At 30.0% G+C, this 22,484-nt stretch overlaps 2 protein-coding genes across 3 annotated transcripts in view; one reads left to right on the top strand and one right to left on the bottom strand.

The window, feature by feature from the left end:
* Positions 1-1,548: 1,548 nt before the first annotated feature.
* On the top strand, positions 1,549-21,580 carry LOC111640518 (ragulator complex protein LAMTOR5 homolog). Of its 2 annotated transcripts, none has more exons than XR_002759284.1 (4): positions 1,549-1,654; positions 12,929-12,990; positions 19,396-19,535; positions 21,390-21,580. XR_002759284.1 is itself a non-coding variant. In XM_023386539.1 (4 exons), exons 1-4 carry the CDS (start codon positions 1,620-1,622, stop codon positions 21,448-21,450), a joined length of 273 nt encoding a protein of 90 aa, XP_023242307.1. In that variant the 5' UTR covers positions 1,549-1,619; the 3' UTR covers positions 21,451-21,580. The 2 variants fall into 2 exon arrangements, 1 of the variants encoding a protein (XP_023242307.1); XM_023386539.1 differs by having other exon boundaries at positions 19,396-19,510.
* The window catches only part of LOC111640510 (FYVE, RhoGEF and PH domain-containing protein 2-like), a 15,190-nt gene continuing 14,233 nt past the window's right edge, over positions 21,528-22,484 (bottom strand). The window contains exons 15-17 of the mRNA XM_023386526.1: positions 22,330-22,455; positions 22,102-22,256; positions 21,528-22,037 (exon numbers count right to left, since the gene is read on the bottom strand). Coding sequence (XP_023242294.1) covers positions 21,989-22,037; positions 22,102-22,256; positions 22,330-22,455 — 330 coding nt within the window. The 3' untranslated portion in view covers positions 21,528-21,988. The remainder of the gene's footprint in view (positions 22,038-22,101; positions 22,257-22,329; positions 22,456-22,484) is intronic.

Genomic DNA, 22,484 nt, shown 5'->3' with positions numbered 1-22,484 from the left:
GGAGCAAAAAGTAAAAAAAGCCATAACTAAGCATCAAAATATAACCCCTGAAATCAGCCTACTTTCAGGGCACAATTGGGAGTTGTGCTTCATGCTCTGCTAAGACTATTGTGTTTAATTATTCAGCCCAGATAACTATGTTGACTTTGAGTAGTCCACTTAACTGTTCATGGAGTACTTGATGTTATATGTTTTAGGGGTGCGGGAGGTTGCTGTCATGCCCAACTGCATATGGAGTGTAAGTCAAGACAAGCAATAGCAAACCTTGACTGATGCAGAGCATAGAGAATAGGTACACTGGTACACAGTGAAAACTGACCTTTGAAATTGAATGTACACAGTGAAAACTGACCTTTGAAATTGAATAGTTCACAAAGATTTGCTTATATAGGTATGGTTCCTTTGACTTTTTTTGTTCATACAGGTCTACAATTCTGGGGTGGGTGGGAAACTCCTCATTCAGAGTTCCCATATTATCCTATCGCATGTTTAAGAGACAGCCCAGCGCAGTGGTTAGGCATTCTAATATTTATGAATAAAGAAAAGTCTGACATGTGACCTTTCACAAGATATCTGGCTCCAAATGGAGAACCCCAATGACAGCAGTTCCAGCCACCATCTTGCTTGTGGACATCATGTTTGAAAGCAAGTTATGTTTAGACAAGGTGACCAGTGCCTTTAACAAAAATAATAAATGCATTAACTTCTACTGATTAAAAACAATTTTTACCTTGAACATGTACTACTGCCTATTCTCCATGGTCTGTGTTGGTCAAAGTGAGCAATGGCAAATCTTAACCAACACCAGGGCCAGCCCGAGAAAAAATAGGGCCAGTGCAAAGTTGTCATGCGAGGCCTTTAAAAAGTAAAAAAACAGTTTAGGACAACAAAATAATATTTTAATGGTAAACGTACCATCTATTAAATAGATTAGGAAATAATGAAATGATCAAATTTTAATTTTGCAAGAACTGAATCATGCAGGATCACAGGACCTTGTGTGATTGCACCGGTCACACTGCCCTCTGGCTGGGCCGGCCCTGACCAATATGTACTCCACATGTAGTTGTGTGTGGGAACAACACACAACTACACAACACGCATGGAAAGTAGCTACACAACATAGAAGTAAGCTGATTTCGGGGAGCTATCTATCTCACGCATGCAGAGGTATAGTTATTTTGACTTTAATGCTCCTAAGAGCATGCTCTACAGTTCTATTAAGCTTCCAAAAATGTCATTCACATCTTACCCTAACAAGTTTTCAAGTTTACTCATTTTGAATAAAAAATTATCCATATATACCTTCCACTGTCTAAAACAAGCCATCACACGTGACAAAATAAACACTTTACGGCATGCTCGATATTTTCGTTTTTAGTGTTGCCAGATATTTACGATCATTAAAAAATAATATTTTATAATTAGCATTTAGTTATTTTATTCACATTTTTTATATTTTTATAATTAACAAATTCGAAAACTAATAAATAAATAAGATTAAAATTAGTAATAAATAAGTTTCTTTTTTTTCGGCGATATTTTAACGATAAATTTACACCTCGTGACTAAACGTGTTTATCATTCTCACATGATTAAGACGTCGATTTCGAAGAAAGATGGAAAAGCAATTGGAGAAATGTGTTGACGAGATGTAAGCATGATATATATATATTTTTTAAATTTAATAACAAGTAATGACAGCATTTAAAACGAAAAATGAGCAAAATAAAATGTAAATGCTTCAAAAGTCGGAGAGTTAATGATTTTCGACAAGTATATTTAAATTATCAGCTGTGTTAGCGTATTTAAAAAAAAAAACATTAGTAGAATAGGCTAAATTCAAGCTTTGAATAATACAAGTTTTTTAAAAATACTTTTATATTCTTCATCAGTTAAAAATATTCAAGTCAGTTTCTTAACTAATTATACTAATGTACACCAATATTATTATACTCTTGTGTTATTTATTGCATATATTTATTATAGTTTATCATTATTCAAAATGTGGTGTAAAAAGATATCCATAAATTCATAAAATAAAAATTTATTTATATGACACATTTTCTTTCAAAGTACTATAAATACATTTGTTTTCATTAACTGTCAATTCTGATTAACCCGGCGCTCCTCGTGGTCGGATTTGTTACGCAGTTACTCGAGGGCGAGTGTTGAACTTGCCCTATGTATTTCTATTGTTAATGATTTGTCTTGAGAAATTTTAGAAAGATCGGGAAGTTTTGTTATGGATAATACACACTTTAATGTTTCTTTCACTTTAGTTTTGAATACGTTAAAAGTAATTTCGGTATAGAAACAGAAAACTGATATCTAATCGGGTCGATCAGATCGATAAAAATAGAAATACGATATCTGAAGTTATTGTAAAACTTAATTATAATTTCTATTGACATTCTTAATCTGTTTATTCTGAATTTTTGAAGTTGCATTGTTTGCAGATTTGTGTAGTAGTAGTAGTAGGCTACATGTTACACTTTTGCGTGCTTTTTTCCTATTTTTTTTTTTTTGGGGGCAATATGCACACTTTTCTCTTGATACTGATGTTGCCTGTAAAAGATCTGGTTTCTTTCTCAACACACACTTCCAGGATTTTCATATAAAGATCCTCATTCTTGTTTTTGTGAGGAAGGAGTCTACATTTTCTTCCTCAGACTCCTCATCAAGCCATTTCAGAAACATTTCATCACGTTTTTTGCTAGTATGTATATACAATATCACTTCACAGTTAGAATCATACCACTTGATATGCAAAAATAAGATACAGGATTACTTGTGGGTGAGCACCACACTAACTTGTCCATTGACTGAAACAAAGGCATTACTGAAAGTGTTAGCAATGACTATTACAGTTGTCCCTTGATAATCCGACAGGTATGGGACCAAAGGTGTGTCAGATTACCAAAAGTGTCTGGATTACCAAAAATAATTACATATTTCGCATTGTTTTGCTAGCAGTAACTTACAATATTCTCTACTCCAACTGTTCGAACAGAACTGCTCACATAAAACACACGAAATGTGTGTCATCGAGTAAGAATTGGATGGGGAGATTCACATCGCGACATGCTTCTGTGCAAGCAGACACGTAACGGGGACGGGTACCTTGACGGGAGGTGCGTCGGACTACTAAGCATGTCGGATTAAAAAACTCGGACTATCGAGGGACAACTGTACTTATTTTTCGTGCAATACAACGTCGTAATTGACAACGGTTTCCTATTTTCAACACAAGTGTCTAGCGACCGGGCGCGTTCCAACTTACTCTGATAGAGGCTCCCTTTGTCTGCCACTTTTGTAGGTAATAGACTCGTGTACAGTAAGTAATCAGTCTACTGTAGTAGTTTGTTTAACATTGGAAGAGACGTCGATCGTAGCTTATTAAATACAAAATTCATTTTATCAACTTCTGTTTTATTTGTTTTTCAAAACCGCAATGCAGCGTAATAATTAATACTTGGCATAACTCGTTCATTTATTTCAGCTTTTGTTCAGACGCGTTTATACAGTGGCGTATAGGGTTTCTTTCCCGGGATCCCGTTTTCCCGGGATTCTCGCCGTTTATTCCCAACGAGAAAAATCCCGGGAAATTTTATTTTCCCGGGAAATCTCGCATTTCAATAATAATTTACCATGTCAGGTTTTTTTCTAGTATTTATTATACGAAAAGTTGCATCTTGAAGACTCACCTAAGAGAGAAATTTTGAGGTTTCTTGCTGCATATTATTACCTATGTTTTACAAGTCTCTACTTGTTAGTTCATGTAATATCTATATATTGTGTTTGCGCATCATTGAACAGGAAGACTTACTGAAAGTAAATATCACTCATCGCACTTTAGTTCATTTTTTATTTCATCTTTAGAAGTAAAATAGTATTTTCTTCGTAATCATTAAAACTCCCAATGAAACGCTTTATTTTACTTTCATCTTATAATGTAGGAAAACCTAAATTAATTGAGCCTAACGTGTCCGTATGGGTGAGATTGGCACTACACTTTTAGTTACTTACTAGAAAATAAATTAAATTATTCAAATTTATGATATTCATGTATGATCATTTTTATTCATATAAAATTCTATTTTACTATCTCATCCCGGAATTTCCCGGGATCCCGGGAAAAGAAATTATTTTCCCCGTAATCCCGCTGGAGGCAAATTTCCAGGAAAATGAGAAACCCTAGTGGCGTACCGTAGTAAGGGCGGCAGGGGCGGCCCGCCCCAGGCGGCACTTTTTAAAGGGCGGCAAAATTTCACAATAAATAATAATATTATCTTGTAAAAATTTGAAACATTATAATCTATACTTGCATCGCGCCTACGATAGTGCTATCGTCCAGACTGTCGTCTCGCCGTCCAGGTGAACTAGTAATTTTTAATCCGAGGAAATCCCGCGAAATTTGTAGGGCTTTTTTTTGCCTTTACGATTCATTGGTGTTCATATACACCACTAATATTCAAAAGAACTATTTCAATTTAAACAGTTCGCTGCGCTAGCACGGAATTTCATTGCTTGTTCTGTGACAAAACTGAATTTTAGTCTTTTAAATTGAAATATTGAAATACCTAAATAAGGGGAAGCAAAATTTTTTTCTGCATCGGGTGGCTGACACCCACGGTACGCCATTGTGTCTATGTCCTGATTGTTAGACAGAGACTTCACAGTCTATATCCTTTTTACAAAAGCCCTCCTTAAAAGTTTAGAGATCAAACTGTAAGTCCCTCTGCACTCGATCTCTTTGACTAGTAAAGCCATTCTTTTAGACAACCCGAAGGCTATTCTAACGGATAGCTGCCGAATAAGTGGTACTGTACAAGAGTCTTAACAACTCCGTATTTCCGGCTAGCTTCTCACAATAGTAAAGCTTAAACTAATTCTAATAACTTTTTTTAAAGGCGATAATCAAGAGAATCTATTTATCACATAGTTTATACGCTTTGTTGCAAAAATATATAGACTTCATTATCATATAAAAGCAATTATGTGATCATTTTACAAAAATTTTCTGATGCAATTTACAAAAAAAATTTATAGACCCATAAATTCCCACTGTTGTCTTTGTAACCGTCTGTCTGTCTTCTTTAAATTTCAAAAACGAAGTACGAAAGATGAAAGATGAGGAAAGGTGAGGAAACCCTATTGCCAGGAGGTCCCAGTTAACAGTATATGAATTTCTGACACAAACCGAAAGACACGTTATTTTACTTCGAACGTATTCCTCTGAAGAGTGTTAGATAAATGACCGGCACGACTCTACTGTTAAAAAGAAATGTGATGTACAGAAACAAGACACTATTAATTTCAGGTAGGGAGAATATATTTTAAATTAAATTAAATAAATAAAAAATATAATTAAAAATTACAGCCCGAAATTGTGATTATGTGACAATAAATAATTTTATTCAATCAAGTTTTATATCATGTCTTTCGGACGTTAACTTACACAACTTCACGGGGTCATCACAACCTGTCTAACAAGGATCATTTCTCAAATACAGTAGAGCGTCGTTTATCCGAAAGCTGGTTATCCGAAACGTCCGTTATCCGAAAGCATTCCAGTCGGCAAATTTAAATTTTCACTAGTGCTGTGGCGCTGCAATCTTCGGCTATTTCTTGGGCTACTCAAATATTTTACGTTTTTGATACTAAATTAACATCTGAAGTATAATTTTTTATTGTTTTTATATTTTTCAATATATTTATTTTGTTTGTACAAAATACAGAAATAATTTTTAACGATACAATAGTCTTCGTTAGGCATAACATCGACGAAAATTCATTGCGAAGCGACACGTAACAGAGAAAAATTTCAACATGGGATAAATTAATATATTTTTTTCGTACATGATTCATTATCCGAAAAATAAGTTATCCGAACCACCCCAGTTCCCAATTGATTTGGATAAACAACGCTCTACTGAATATAATATTTCTACTGAATATTAATTATATTTTTCAATAAATGATTTTTGTTTCTATTGTTCATTTTTTTAACTTAGATTTTGTCTATTTCCAAATTTATTTTATTAGGACAGACACTTAATCGAGACAAATTTGTCAGGTCCTGATATGTCCCAATTATGCAGAATCAACTGCATGCATATATTTACCAAATATAGTTTAATAGAAATGACTATGTTATAATAATTTAATTAATAACTAGAAACTATAATAATTGTCATTTTGTCACAAAATTAAAATTGTTAATTCATAATAAATAAGTTAAAAAAATTCAACCATCTTCCAGATGCCCTGATGGATAAATATCACATGTTTTGATTTATCTGCCCTTTAGGCAACAATGGCAATTAATATTTATTCATTTATTGTTTAAATAATATACATATTTTGAAATTATATCCCAAACATAAAATATAAAGTTAAAAAAATTGATTTAAAATCTATTGATAAAATTATTAATTTATTTGAAATTTATAGCATATACATTGATGGTAAGTTTATTTAGACCTTTACTGACCCTTACAAAGTTTATAAAACTTTGTAAGGGTCAATTTACATTCTGATAGTGACATGGACATCAACAGCAGCATTCCATTACATTTGCTGTCCTCAGCTCTACTACAGTACATTTTTTTTATTTATTTATTAGAAATAAGTGCACCACTCCTATGGGAATATAACACTAAGGATACATAAAATTAGAAATTTGGCTTTTAGTGGAAACTAAAAAGTAAAAAAAAACTAGAAATTAGATATTATCAATAGTCTTCTCTTCCATATTTTTTGAACATAATTGTAAAAAGGCATCAAACAGTGGCTTCTGAACAAGCTTATCCGATGGACAAGCCACCTGAAACCGTGCGTGAAGATTTCTAATTTCAGAATAAGTCTATCTTGATCATAAATTGGACAGTGATAGATCATATGGTCGACGGTGTCAAGGTTTTCTGTAGAGCAAAAGCAAAAGGCAGTTTCTGCCCGATTATACATCACCAGGTAGCTTCGAAAATTACCATGCTCAGTAAGTAGTTGAGCAGTAACAAACATTAAATCTGTAAGTAGTGATGAGAACCTATATTCAACACTAGGAAAATAAAGTCTTATTATTCTACCAGTTTTACTGCTCAACCATTGCTGGTTCCACTTCTCCATAGCATTGACATGAATATAATTTTTAAGGCTGCTGTGTGAGAGAGGGATGAGAGTATCTGGGTCTGTATCTGAGTATCTGAATCTGTATCTGAGAAGCATGTTTTAAAGAAATGGCAACATGGATGGTGAGATTGAAAGTTTAGCAAATGCTGGAACACAAGTTATAAATATTATGAGTAATTTTGCAAGAACAATTGTATGTCAAGAAAGGTTAGAATGACAGTGTATAGAAGTGTTGTGGTTCCTCTGCTGGGTATGGTAGTGAGACATGAGTATAGCAAAAGAGCCAAAAGATCCACATCATGGAGTTAAACAAGACATTTGAGAAGACAGTAAGGAGTGCAAGGGGAGACTATATAAGGAATGAGAATATCATGAAAGAATACAATGTGAAAGAGAATGTCATACAAAAAGTGAGCAAATCTGCTTATATAGTTTTTGATAAAAAAATTAATGTTTTTAACTGGTCTTTTGGGTGTTTGTGATATTGCTGTTTGAAGGTAATCAGTGTATTATTTTCAAAGTAATTCTTGGTGATGAGTTGTCATGTTCTGCTTCTAGTCCTGAGAATCTTCAAAGTGGAATGATGTTTAACTTTGCCATTTGATACCAACTTCATGCTGCACCAAGTTAGCCACTGGCCAAAGTTTTATTACAAACCAGACAATGTTCTTGTCCAGTAATGGTACTGGAGTTGACAAGAACAACCTTGGCTAACAACCTTGAAACTCCACTCTGCTGTTGCACTATAAGTTGTCTTTAAGACTTTTTGAATACATTCACTACATTTTGATACTAGGTTAGATGATGATCCTAACAAACATTAAAAATAAATACAGGTATCCAACATACATGTTTTTCTCTAACACAGTTTGAGAATTTGGGAAATCCTCTGTATAAAATTTCACAATTTTTAATTGCAAACTCTGTTATTTGATATATTTTTTATTTGAGTAAGCATGCAAGTTGTCTCAAATTTGCCCATAGACTTCAGAATATTGAAATTTTCATTTGTTGTGTGCCTTTCATTAGGTTTACTTTAATGGAAACTGATATATTACAATATTTTTTTTTTTTGTCCTATCTTTCCTATCAACCAAGTATCATTGCTTTCAGATTTTAGAATTTAAGACTGTCACTGCATTTTATTTTATAGATTAATCTTCATATTTAGTAAAGTTTATTTATACATTTTTAGATAAGTGTTATTATTACACATTTTTTAAAACCGCAGGTAAGTAATCATTCATAACAATGACAAAAGAAATACAGCATTATCTTGGTACTCAACTGAACATACGCAACTTGCTAGAAAAATTTTTGATTAATAACATAATTTTTATGGATGATAAAATAAATTTTTTATGATAAAAAAAATGTAAAAAATGATGTTTCTGACATTTCTAATCAAGATCCAAACAAAGTTCAGATGATGACAATACTTTGTAAAAAGATAACATCCTGGTTTAACTAAAATTAATATTAATGCTTAATATAGTAGTTTTAATTGTGATTATTAGTTAATTATTGATTGTTTTAATAAGCATTTTTCTCTTAATAACAAAAAAGAATAGTGTACTTTTGTTAATGCTAGAAACCTAACCCTATGTTTTACACTATTTCTTTGTTTTGTATAATATGGATTCATATAATACAGCACTATTTTGGAATATAACTATTGTGTTATATGAAGGATACATGTATAATATATTAAAAAACAACTTACCATGAAAGGTGTTAAGTTTCTCATTAAATATATTTGTCCATTTTATGAAAACAGTTATTAACATTTTGTTAATTTTTCTCTACGAGAAGATTTTCAATGTTGTAAGTATACATATACAGGGTGTATCAGAATGATGATTTAAAAATTTGGGGGATTGTAGAGGATGAAATTTTGAACGTTTTGATGTAAGGAACCCGTAGCCGGAAATGTGATATAAAGTTTCTACAGCACACTGCAGTCGGTATGCTGAATGAAACAGCAGAATACAGTATTTATGACAAGTTTTATTGACAAAACAGTAGAGTACAATCAAACTGTACATCGAATCAGTGGCTGCACTACTTTAGAGTAAATGCTCAATGTGACGACCACCAACTTCATTACATAATGTGCAACGACAAATCATGTTTTGTCCGACTCTCTGTAAGATGCCACGCTCCCCTCTGATGGTATTAAATGCTGTAAAGATGTGCTCCGTAAGCTCATGAACTGTTCCTACAGGTGTTGCATACACAAGGGACTTTACATAACCTTATAGGAAGAAGTCAAGAACAATAACATGACGTCAATGGATGGAAGGGTAGCTACCAAAGTGAAGGGCAGTCAAGCACTTCCTACCGCTGTAGAAACTTTATATCACATTTCCTTTTATATCAAAACGTTCAAAATTTCATCCTCTACAATCTCCCAAATTTTTAAAATGTCATTCTGATACACCCTGTATAAATATCTCAAAGCTTGATATTTTATAATGAAACCAAATGATTGCCAGATTTAAATTATTTAATTATTAATAGTAGTAATAAAATAGCCTGATTTAAATCTGGCAATAGTTTGGTTTTGTTGTAAGTATATAATATGTTTAGTGAGAAATGTCTTATTTTCATGTTTTTTTTTTATGTTTAACTATTAAAATCTGTAATCAAAGTCTTCCAATGTTTACTATAGATGTAATATACATTATTAGATCATCATTTAATAGAACAATAAAATTGATGTTATAAGAATGGAAAACTATGTAAGTAGAGTACAAATATATGTTAATGAATTTTAATGTTTTGAAGTGTGTTATAAGTTTTATAGAACTCCTAAGACAAGTAAAAGTAGAGAGAAATGAACCCCTGACTGATCTTGTTACTTCAGATAAAGAAGCATAATGCAATGATCCCAAGGGGATCTGTTAAGTGGACTTAACTTATTTATTTAATAACGTATTATTTAATTTGTTTTTATTTATTTCAATTTATTAATAAATTAATAAAGAAAAACAATTTAATAAAATTCACAAAATGAAACTTTCAACTTTTAATTTTGACTTTGACTTTTAAAATAGCTTTTTTAGATATTCTTATCTCAACTTATAATAGGTTAATAAATAATTGTTCTCATTCTCATCTACTATAGGTATTATGACAAATATGATTTATTGGACCATTCTCAATACAATTGTTATGCATGTATTAATAAAAAGTACTTATGTTCTATTATATCAAAAAAAATTAATGTTTTTAACTGGTCTTTTGGGTGTTTGTGATATTGCTGTTTGGAGGTAATCAGTGTATTATTTTCAAAGTAATTCTTGGTGATGAGTTGTCATGTTCTGCTTCTAGTCCTGAGAATCTTCAAAGTGGAATGATGTTTAACTTTGCCATTTGATACCAACTTCATGCTGCACCAAGTTAGCCACTGGCCAAAGTTTNCTCATCTACTATAGGTATTATGACAAATATGATTTATTGGACCATTCTCAATACAATTGTTATGCATGTATTAATAAAAAGTACTTATGTTCTATTATATCAATAAAAAATACTTAATTATTCAAATATTTTTAATTTTTGAGTTAGCCACTCTTTGGGTACTTCTGGATCTACCAATGTGATAGTACTTATCACAATAAGTTTTGATGTGATATTGGAGGTATTCAAAGTATTCAAATTTATTTTTTTATTGATGTAATAGTCACAATCTCAAATCTTGAATACTTTCTAATATTTGAGTATTCATGGATAGTATTCGCCCATCTCTAATAACAAGAGCCTATAAAATCTGTAATTGGTATTGTCATCAAATTTGTTTAATTTGAGAAATCATAAAGAAAAAAACAAATCTTGATTGATACTGATTATAATTTTATTCTTGATTTAAAAATTATAATTTATTTTCAGATTTTAAATTAATTCAAAGATCAAATTTATCAATAGATGAATTTAAGCCACTGTTATAAATCTTCATAACATTCTTACTGAAAAGTTAACTGAAGCTGTTCTGATTTAAGGATGAAAACATTTCTAATAAAAAAATTTTTTGGTATTCTAAAATAAACATTTTCTTCATTCTTATCTTCAATTTTTTCTTTTTGTTTATGTTAGTAGAGCCTCGAAAACTCGGCACTCGATAACTCGGCCACACCTTGGCAGGGCAAAAATACCCCTGGATAATTAATTTTCATCATAGACAGCTTTATGCCTCATAAAGTATTTTTCTGGGGTCTGTCTTATCAGGTAAATTACTGTACACAGTGTATTCATTAATTTTCATTTTCATGTAGTAAAGGCTCTATGCCTTCATAAAGGACATACTTTTCCTTTGTTTAAGGGTATTTGAGCAGTTTACTCTCCGTTGTATTCTCAAGCAAACAATACATACAAGTACAGTACAATATTTTCCTCAGAAAATATTGTACTGTACTGAAAAAAGGATAAGTATGAGTGTTTCACTCATACTTATCCTTTTTTAACCCCATTCCCGATAACTCGGCATTTTCACAAACTCGGCCACCCTTCGGTCCACATTAGGCCGAGTTTTCGAGGCTCTACTGTAAAACCAGTAAAGTTAGTATGGAATTTTTGATATATTGTATTTGTATACAAGATGTGTAGTAACTACAGGCATACCTCGACTTACGTTGTCTCGAGTTACGTTGTTCCCGATTATACGTCGCTTGTTAAAAAAGTAGATGGAAAAATAAAAATCAAGTTTAAGTCATTTTATTCGACTTTACGTCTGTTTGCTACAAATATTAAAGTCGTAATATCACTAGAAAAGCGTTTAAAGCAAATAAAATCATATTAAAATATATACCATTTACAAGTATGTACTGTATTTACAGTACATGTATTCGTAAATTTAGATTAATTTTTTTCTGTACTATATTAAAAATTAAAATTTATTTGTTTGTAAGCTTAAAATAGATTTTTATTAACCATATATTATTAAAAATGCATTAATAAATAAAATACAGAACCGGGAATGGTAATTTACGGTTTAGCCTAGTGATAAGTAGATTCGGAGACAAGTAAATTCGACTTACGTCGTTCTCCTGGAACCAATTACCGACGTAAGGCGAGGTATACCTGTATATTTTCTGTTGAGAATGGAGTTGTTTCAAGATTGTTGGAAACAAATTTATTTAGAAAAATATATGAAATACTTAGTCTATTTTCTAAGAATTGTCTACTCACATCATTGGAAATGATGTTCATTTGAGCTAAATAAAAGTTCTCATCATATGAATTACTTTCATGAGCAGATAGAAATATTAAAAGAAAGGAAAGTAGAGGAAAACAAACAAGTCATTCCAGAATGTTTAATTCATTAGTCAGTTGTTTTTTATTTTTATGTAAAAATTTTTTAGTTTTGTAAACTTATCTTTTGTTAATGGATTTGAGAGTCTGAAAATACTTTTGAAGTGATTTTATTTTGTAAATTGTTTAATAAAATTATTAAAATGGCCCAGATATAACTAAGTAAAGATTTCTTCTCCCAAAAGTGAGACTACTGATCTTTATCACGTCTTTTTTATCTGCAATAAACAGAGACAATGATTAAAACAATTCACTTTATTCACCTATTATGCATTTCAGATTGGTAATTATTTTCCAATCCCTCTTCAGGCTCACGCTTCACTTTTGTCCATTATTTCATAAAATTAACTATAAACTCTATTTAAGATAATTATGTTAAATACTTTTTTTAAAATGTTAATTATTGTATTAGGATTTAATATTTTATACTTCAGAAAAAATATTGTATATATCAAGTATTTATATACTTAATTTTTTGATGTAGATGTGCCATGCCAAATGTAAATGGTATCTTGTGTGCAGATAACCAAGGCTTATGTATGGCATGTAAGTATATTTTTAAATTAAATTTAAAATTGTTTCATTATAACAAATTTTATTTTAAACTGATGTATACAAAATAAAAATTTAAGCATAAAATAAACAAAAGCACAACAAAACATATTTCTTCTTATTTTTACATAAAATAAAACAATATGTGAAAATTAACATGTATCAAATTTGATTATCTTTAGAACAATATAACATAAATAGTACAAAAGTATTTTGTATTTTGTATTGAATGTTGTTGAGCAGAACTCTTCACAAGTCCAAAAGTGTTTTGTCTTCAATCAAAGTTCAAAGCAACTGTATGACAATTAAACATGATTTTTTATAGATCTGTATAACTCTGCAAGGTCGATGGCACAATGGTCCAAGCAACCAATTTATATGAAAAGTAAGTCTTGAGGACAGATGGACAGTTTTTAAATCACTAATAAACAGAACTAAGAAACTCTTTTACAATTGGAGAAGCCTTACTAAGGAGTTGTATCTAGTATGATATCTGGCAGTATTTTATGGACTCAGAACAAAGATACTTGAGTTTGATTAAGGAATTGCACAAAAAAGTAAAACAGAAGTTTTGTAATAATAATAAAATAATGGGTTTTCCATCCATTTCAATCATTCCAAAAGCCTGGGCAAGTTAAGAAAGCAGATTTAAATATTGTGTCATAATTATTTTTAAACATAATTTGATCATCTTCAGTTCAACTCTAAAAAAATAAATAAGGCTAAAGAACCTTTTGAGGAGAACAGTGATATATATACCGTATTTTGACGAGTATAAGTTGCACTTTTTTACTACTTTTTGGGGCTCAAAATCATGGTGCGTCTTATACTCGACAGGTAACCATTTTTACAGTGAAATTATCTACAGTAGTGGTCCACTCTAGGGACCAACCTGTGCAAGGGTCCATTAAGCAGATGGTCCCTCAACCGAATGGCTAGAGTACCTAGATTATTAGAGTAGCAACACACGAGTCATCGCCATCATATGCTGTCGACTGTCATCACGTGACCTCTGGTTTACATTAAGAAATGACGATTATTTCAGTTTAATAAAGGCATCGATTCACCCATCCGTCATATTCTTGAATAAAAAAAAACGAATAAAATGCATCTTTAGACAATTCCATTAAAAAAGATTTTTTCTAAATTTTTTGTCTCAAAATAGGGGTGCGTCTTATACTTGGCAGCGACTTATACTCGTCAAAATACGGTAGATTTTTGATAGAAGATACTAACAATGATTATCTTTCAAAACAGTAATTCTCAAAGTATGATCTGTGAGCATGTACCAGATGTTCTGCAGACTGAAATAGTTATTTTTCCAAAAATGCAATTCTAGGCTGCTTAGCTAGCTAGCTAGAGAGAGAACATTTTCACACATAACATATCTCTCACATTAAATCTTGAATAGACAAAATATTTTGACAAACAATCTAGCATTATCAAAGATGATATTTACAGGATAAATAGTTGACAAGGGATCTAAGCAGTCCTTAGTTAATCTGTGATTCAGTTCAAGTGGTCTGCAAATTGATAATTTTGAGAGCCATTATTATACAATACATAAGAGCAATAACCAGGTTGTTACAGTAATGGAATCAGATGCAATATATGTTATTGCAAAAAGTCCTAATCACAGTTGAAATTTCAGCAGATAGAAATAGCAGAGTAATTTAGAAAAAGTAAGATTTATGCTAAAGAGAACATTAAAGCAATGGGAAAATTTTGATTTACAGAAGTCTGAAAAAATAGAATGTAAAAGATGCAAAGCTGCTTCTGCAAGTGTTGAGATGGTTGGTTCAAAAATAAGAAGTTCAAAGTTAGTGTTTCTACACTTTTTGTAGAAATTATTAGAATGATTATATAATGATCAACACATCAATAAGAATTCTTTTCCGAAGAAAGTTTCTCTAAGCAGCCAATAATAATTTTGGCATAAGCACTTTCTTATGAAACAATTCTAGTTACAAGTTCGCCATGAGTTCATTACTAGGGAATTGAAGGAATTAAACATATAATAAGTAGAATGCCATATTTATCATCATTAATAAAACAATAACCATATTTACAGAAACTACTATTGTGATTTTGATTATTTGGATACTTTATAATGATATTTGCAAATATAATTTAGTTGATGATATAAAAATATCCATATACAGGTAAACCCCATATAACACAGCACTTCTATAGCACAGATTCACTCTAACACGGTTTGAGAATTGGATAAAATCCTCATACAACATGAAATGTAATAAATGTTCACATACTTAAGTACTAATTGTTACACATACTTAAGTACTAAATACTGTTAGTACTTAAGTATGTAAATTTTCTTTTCCCTGTCTTCTGTCGATACACATGGTCCTTCTCGAAACTTGTTTCAGTGTTGCCAGATGTTTTACCCTTATTCCATACTTGCTTTATTCTTCATAAGTGCTTAGCACCATATAAGGAAATTTATAAAGATATTTTAACTAAAAGCAAGCAATCTAAAATAGCATATTTTTTGCAAAAGGTAGAGCATGGATCTGAATGCAGAAAAATGTTCAGAGGATAAGGATATCTTACCAAAAAGAAAATGCCCTCAGTTAATAGTGCTTAGTGATGACAAAGAAAACATTGTTTAATTTATATTAATACTAGCAGACCCCGCCACGCGTTGTTGTGGCTCAAAATGTATCTATTATAAATTTATAACACTTCCCCCATGAGGGGGAATTTTTCGAAAAATTTCTTCTTAGTGTACATTTTGTTGATGTACCCTATTAAAACGCAATCAAAAACACAAAAACTCGCATCTAAAATAGTATAAATAGAAGCAGAGTTCTATACTGCAAGCCTTAATCCTAACCATCTCCCTTCAGTGGGGTTGAATTTCGACATGTATATTATATAAAAACACGTGCGTATTCGAATGCAGCGTTGTGTCAAAATTTCAAAGGAATCAGTAGGAACAAACGAACATTACATTTTTAGTTATATAAATGGATAGATGATGATCTGCTTTAGTTCATTTTCACAGAAAAGCAAACTTAGTGCGTCATACTCGTAGCACTATCTGTTGGACATAAAAGCCTTAACCTAGATGATATCTTTTAATTTATATGAATGTTTAACGGAATAATATACAGCCTATGTCCACCCTGAAGTTCCATTCTAAATATTGGTGAAAGAATTTTTGAAATCGGATGAGTAGTTTCGGAGAATACCTGCTGCATACAAACTTACTTACAAACATTACCTCTTTATAATATTAGTATAGATGTATCACTTAAGAAAATTTTAATAAAGATATTTATCTTAATTATGAAAATATAATAGCATGTTTTTTAATTTTTGGAATCTAATCCCCCTTTTTATAGTAGTTCTTTGTTTCGTATAACACAGATTCGCATAACGGCAATTTTTTGGAACATAACTCCTGTGTTACACAGGGGTTACCTATACTGTTTAATATCAGAAAAGTTGTTGCTAAAAATTATGGTGTAGAAAAGGTGATTTTAATCAAACTTATTACAAAAAATTAATCAGAATAGTATTTGCCATTGCTAGCAAATACTATCCTGATTAATTTTTTACCCAAGCTTTTGAATGCTTGGCTTGAAGAAAGATGACTGAAAGTGAAGTGTTGCCCATCACTTTTTTTTTTAAGCTGCTTCAGTCCAGGCAGCATTTGACCATCAAGATGATTTTGCAAAAAATAAGTAAAAATCTGATTGAGAAAGGTCAGAAAATATGGTGGATGATAACCATTCAGCCCAGTACTGTAGGTGGTAGATTTTCTTATTATTATTATGTTTGCCATTATCTTGATAAAACAAAACTTCTTTCTGATTGACCAATATGAATAAATAACATAAAGTGATGATGAATGATACCTTGAAAATCCTGGAACATGCAAAACAGCACCTTTTTTTCCCTCTCTAAAATCTCTAAAGACTTGTTAGGAAGTTGTACATTTTGGACATCACATAGGTACCTTGGATACTTAGTTATAATAAATCTACTTTTTGTAGCAGGTCTTAAGGCAATCAAAGAAGCTATGGTACCAATTCAGCAGTGATGAGCATTTGGGAATGTAGTCATTCTTATTCTGCTTGGTCAAGATGTACTGCATCCAATAGAAAGTGGGAATCAAATTCACAAGCTACTGCTTGTGAATTTGATTCCCAGCTAGCTGCTTCAGAGTTTCAGACAAAGCTCAGTTCAGAAGCTAATTCCTGCTGCAAGATCTATGCTTTCTTGGTAATCAGTTTACCAGATGATTGTTTGATCTTTGTGATTATCTAGAGCACATCACATCTTGTCTTTGATGTTGTAGTCTCCAGATCTGACAGTGTGCTCAGACAGTCCACCACCACCATAAACTTTTGCATATTTTTGACGGTCTGTTTCACAGATGATCTTCACTGTTGACTTTTTTTGACATTTTTCAAACTTTTTGAAATTTATACAGACTTAGAACACAAACTGTGTACTAAGTTTCTGTTCTATTCACAGTTTCATAGCATGTCTTTTGAAAGTTTGTTTTGAACTACCATCTGAAAATTTTTCAAAATTATCATCTTAATGTTGTCTACAGGCATTTTTGCAAACACTTATGTTTTTCAGCAATAAATTTTTGATTGACCTGATATTTCTTATTTATGCTGACAGTTTTGAATGAAATGTTAAAAAGCCAAAATAATTTATTCTTATTCTGGTGTTTTATGAAACTGTGGCATTTGGAAAGCCTAGAAATCTAGAAAAATTTGGAAAAATCAGGAATTTCTAAAAGATTTAATAATGGTTTGCTAAAGTAAATAACTTTTAACTAAAGCTCATATATTATGGGAATAATTTAAAGAGAAAAATATTGTGTTTTATAGTTTGAACTTTGTGTTAAATGTTTAATTAAGGCAGAGCATTAGCAAAGCCTTTTCTATATGATTTACAGAATCTTTTGTTCTTAAAATTTGATCAATTTTGATTAAACTTTACCATTTTCCATTAATTGTGAAGAGGAATCAAAAATATAATTAAAAAATGAGTTCATTTTTGAGGTACAAGGTCATAGAACAAGTGCTCATGACATTGCAACATTGCACAATATCCTAAAATTGTTAGCATGTGTTCTTTGTGGCTTATAGCATTCAAATCATTCCCAAAAATTTAATGAGCTGATTTTGATAAAGCTTTGCCATTTTTCATTAATTGCAATGAGGAATCCAAAAATGCAATAAAAATGGGGGTCTATGACTTTATCACTTTGACCCTACTAAATCTCAAAAACAATGTCCATGCTCCCTGACATGATTCAGCAAGCCTAATGGAATTTAGAGGCAAAAAAAAAGAAAACATTGCAATGTTTTCTTTTTTTTTGCACCTAATGGAAAATGAGCATGAAAAATGAAGAAAACACAAGAACAAAGCAATCAACATCAATTGTTTTATTCTTGGATTTTCTCCTCTGTAGAGGCAAGTGCAAGGATCACATCTGCAAAGTTTAGGTTCTAGGATCAACTCTCTGGCTCTGCCTCAATTCTATTGTGATAAAACAAAGTTACAGATGTCCTAGTTAAAAACATATGATGGTTGAAAACTTTGTTTAAAATAAAGATTGTTGAAAAAACTCCAAAGGGTTATGAAACCAATAAATATTCAAGATATAGAAAAGTCCTGTTAATGAAATTTATTTGATATTACCATTGTTTAAAATTTTTCTTGTCACTACCAGCTCAGTTTGCAGTATTTTGTTTGCTTTACTAAAATATATAATAGAGAATTATTAACTTCGTCAATCAACTGATTCTTTAAAATTTATATTCTTTTATCTTTGATAGTTGGTAAAGAAAATATATCCAAATTACAACAACAAAAGAGAATAAGCACATCAACTTTTTAAATGCATGTACAGTAGAGTCTCGAAAACTCGGCACTCGATAACCTGGCAGTCCGGATAATTCAGCCACACCCTGACAGGGCAAAAAAATTCTTAGTTAATTCATTTTCATTATAGACAGCTTTATGCCTCATAAAGTATTTTTCTGAGGTCTGTCTTATCAGGTAAATTACTGTACACAGTGTATTCATTAATTTTCATTTTCATGTAGTAAAGGCTCTATGTCTTCATAAAGGATGTACTTTTCCTTTGTTTAAGGGTATTTGGGCAGTTTATTCTCTGTTGTATTCTCAAGTAAACAATACATACAAGTACAGTACAGTATTTTCTGAGAAAACACTCATACTTATTTTTTTTNTCAAAGCTAGTAAAGTGTGAAATTGTCTTATTAATAAATAGAAAAAATTTCTCTTAAAAAGTCATAAAATTATAATGTGTAATAAAAAGATAAAATTGAATTAATGAAAAAGTGTGTTTGAATTAATTAACTTAATTTATGCTTCATTTTTTCATAGATAAAGGAATAGCAGCACCAAAATCTGCTGGTGTTTTCACCTTTTTAACAAAATTAGCAAGTTCATTAGAACCTAATAATAAACCACCTGTAATTCAGTTAGATGGAAAAAAGACGTAAGATATTGTTTTTTAATCAATGGTACACATTTGATTTTTTAATTTTATTTTTTACAAAATGATATACTTATCTAGTTAAGAGAGTTTTTAATTATAATTTATTAGTATATTAATTGAAAAATATTTTATTTAGTAATTTTTAATAGTTCTATTGAATTAATTCTTTTAATCAATCAACAGAAATTATGAATTTTTAATATTAAAACTTTCAAAAATAATCTTATAAGAGTTTTGAAAATTTAGTAATAAATTGAATATTTTCAAGTTTGTAAGAAACTGAAAATATTAATTAAATTAGTCAATTATGAAGATTATTTTTACTATGTTTTAGTCAGTTTTGTTTTAAATATATAAGAATAAAAGTTTCAAGAAAAGTGTTGGCATAAAAAATATTATTAATGGAAAAATAATTAGTGCACTGTAATAATAATTTAAGAAAAGATAGTGACAAAGGTACAGAAATTTAATGTGAAGAAAGATTATTGGTCATCAAACTTAATTAAATCTAGTGAAACATTCTGTTATCAATTTTAATATGAGATTTATGAAAATGAAGTGCAAAAATTAAATATTGACTTTCTAAAATCAATAAATTAAAAATTAAATTTTTTCAAACAAAACATTATCATAAATATACTTGTAGAATCCTGACAAATTTTCTGCAGAATATAGTATTTTATGAATATTGCTGAAATAGATTAACTGAAATAATTAATAATTGTTTTTGATTGATTACAATAAAATTTTCATAAAGGATGTTTCATTAGTGTCAATCTTAAAAAATTAAATATAGTACAGACAATATACAAGACTTCAATTATGCATCTATTCTATTAAACAAATATATAAAATTTAAATTAAAATAAGAGCACTTCAATTCCTTGAAGAAAACATATTGTTATTCTGAAGGTAGAGAATCTGATTTCCACTCTAAAAATAAAAAAGTAAATTTAATGAAATAAACTCTAAATTAATATTATAATACTTCTTACATTGTTTTCATTTTTATTGCTTAAAGCAAAAATAATAAATTTAAAAGATATCTTGTTTGCAAAGCAAAAATTAAGTAATTATATTAGTTAAACAATTTCATTAAATGCTAAAGAATGACACTTCATCATCTACTGTCATTTAGTTTGATGTGTTGACTTGATTAAATTTTATATACAGGATGTTAAGGCATTCAGTATTTATACTGAGTAATAAAAACTCATCCACCATATATTATAGTATGTACATAGATTGAAAACTCAATCATTTCTAAGTGCACATCATACTGAGTAAAAACCTTTCCTCCAAATATTGAATGCATTATTTTTATCATCCTGTATATGAATGTTCAGACTCACTAGTACTTGATGTTATTTTATGTATTTCTTTTACTTATAAAAAAATGCACTAAGTAAAATTGAAATTATTTTTGAATTGACATTTTTCTGAAGTATTCTTGAAAGTATTTAATGGCAAAAAGTAAGATTCCATGTGTTTGATTAAGAAATAAAACTAATATTCAGTATTTTATAAAAGTGAATGATACTCTTAAATAAGAAACACAAATTTCAAATACAGACAAATTTGATCCTTTGACTGCTGATTAAATAAATGCACAACTTATTTGTGCATTAAAATTATTTTTAATAGTTTTAATGCTGGTAACTTTCATTTTAGTTAATTTGTTTGTAGTTATTCTTTAGTCATTATTCTAATCGAGTAACAAATTTTTAGGAATTGTATTTATTAGACAAAAATTATAACATTAGTTTAGTTTTTTTTAACAACAATATTGCTGCTAAAATTAAACTACATAATATAAACTTTGAATGCATAATTATATATTATTTATATGAGAAAGTTAATTTTTTGAATTTTATTTCAGGCAAATTCTGATAAAAAATACAGAAAATATTACAATGGCAATTTATAAATCATCACAATGAATATGTTGTTCTTTTGTGATATATTTTTCATTGAAAATATTGTAAAAATTTTATACCTGTATAAATATTGCTGCCAATGTTCACTTTTTGTTTAACTGTGCACTATAAATAAAACAGTTTGTAAATCCTAGAATGTTATTTATTTTTATTCGTACAACTTATTCATAATCTGATGCTAAGTTTTGATCATTTTCTTTACATAATGAAAAATTATTGCCTTAAAAAGGCTTTGTACAAATACTTCAATATAATACAAACATATACAAGCAATGGACACAGTCATCATTTGATAACAGGACCATTTCTTACCAATTTAAAATATGGATACATGCTAATAGTGTTTTGGTCTTTTTACTCTTATCATTTTCTTATTCTTGTGTTATATACTTCATTAATGAAGTATATAACACAAGATTATTTCAATGATAAATGTTTCCATATTAAAAATTGATCAAATGAAATAATCATTGACTAGGCAGCTTTTGCTTTTGAAAATAAAATATGACTGTACAACAAAAAAATTAAGAGCTTATGGCTGTCAGCTTGCATTTTCAGCTCTTGATGCTTTTTCTAAAGCAGTAATCCACCTAGAAAAAATTTTTGAAAGAATTAAAAATTTTATCAAGAAATCTTAAGTAATTTTATACTTACTTTTGTAGTTGGATATTGTTAGCTGCTTGAAAATAATAAACTTTTTTCTTATGGAATAATTTAAAAACATTCTCTCGACCATCCACATTGTCACCCTTTTCAGGTAGAGAGACTGTATAACCGGGAACTGGCATGGATGTTAAAGCACGATCATCCTGAAATGATTTTTAATTAAATTAAAAATATAGGACCTAATACACATTTTACAATTTAGTATATAAAACTAACTTCATGAGACCGAAAAGAATATAATACAAAATCATCATGTAAAGAAAACCATCGTGGAATCCATGTTCGACTGCGTGCTTTTAGTTGCAAATAGCCACTGATTACTGATGGATCAGAAGGATGAACCTAAAAATTTTTTGAAAACTTACACATTT

The sequence above is a fragment of the Centruroides sculpturatus genome, unplaced genomic scaffold (assembly GCF_000671375.1).
Source record: "Centruroides sculpturatus isolate CEXI.00-Female unplaced genomic scaffold, Cexi_2.0 scaffold148, whole genome shotgun sequence".
NCBI classification, from domain to species: domain Eukaryota; kingdom Metazoa; phylum Arthropoda; class Arachnida; order Scorpiones; family Buthidae; genus Centruroides; species Centruroides sculpturatus.
This window is presented reverse-complemented; position numbering and strand designations above follow the sequence as displayed.

What these genes read in the sequence shown, in the direction of transcription:
- LOC111640518 (XM_023386539.1), top strand. Translation starts at nt 1,620, where the DNA reads ATGGAAAAGCAATTGGAGAAATGTGTTGACGAGAT. An exon ending in CCAAGGCTTATGTATGGCAT is followed by an intron (nt 12,991 to 19,395) that starts GTAAGTATATTT and finishes ATTTTTTCATAG; the next exon opens with ATAAAGGAATAGCAGCACCA. An exon ending in CAGTTAGATGGAAAAAAGAC is followed by an intron (nt 19,511 to 21,389) that starts GTAAGATATTGT and finishes ATTTTATTTCAG; the next exon opens with GCAAATTCTGATAAAAAATA.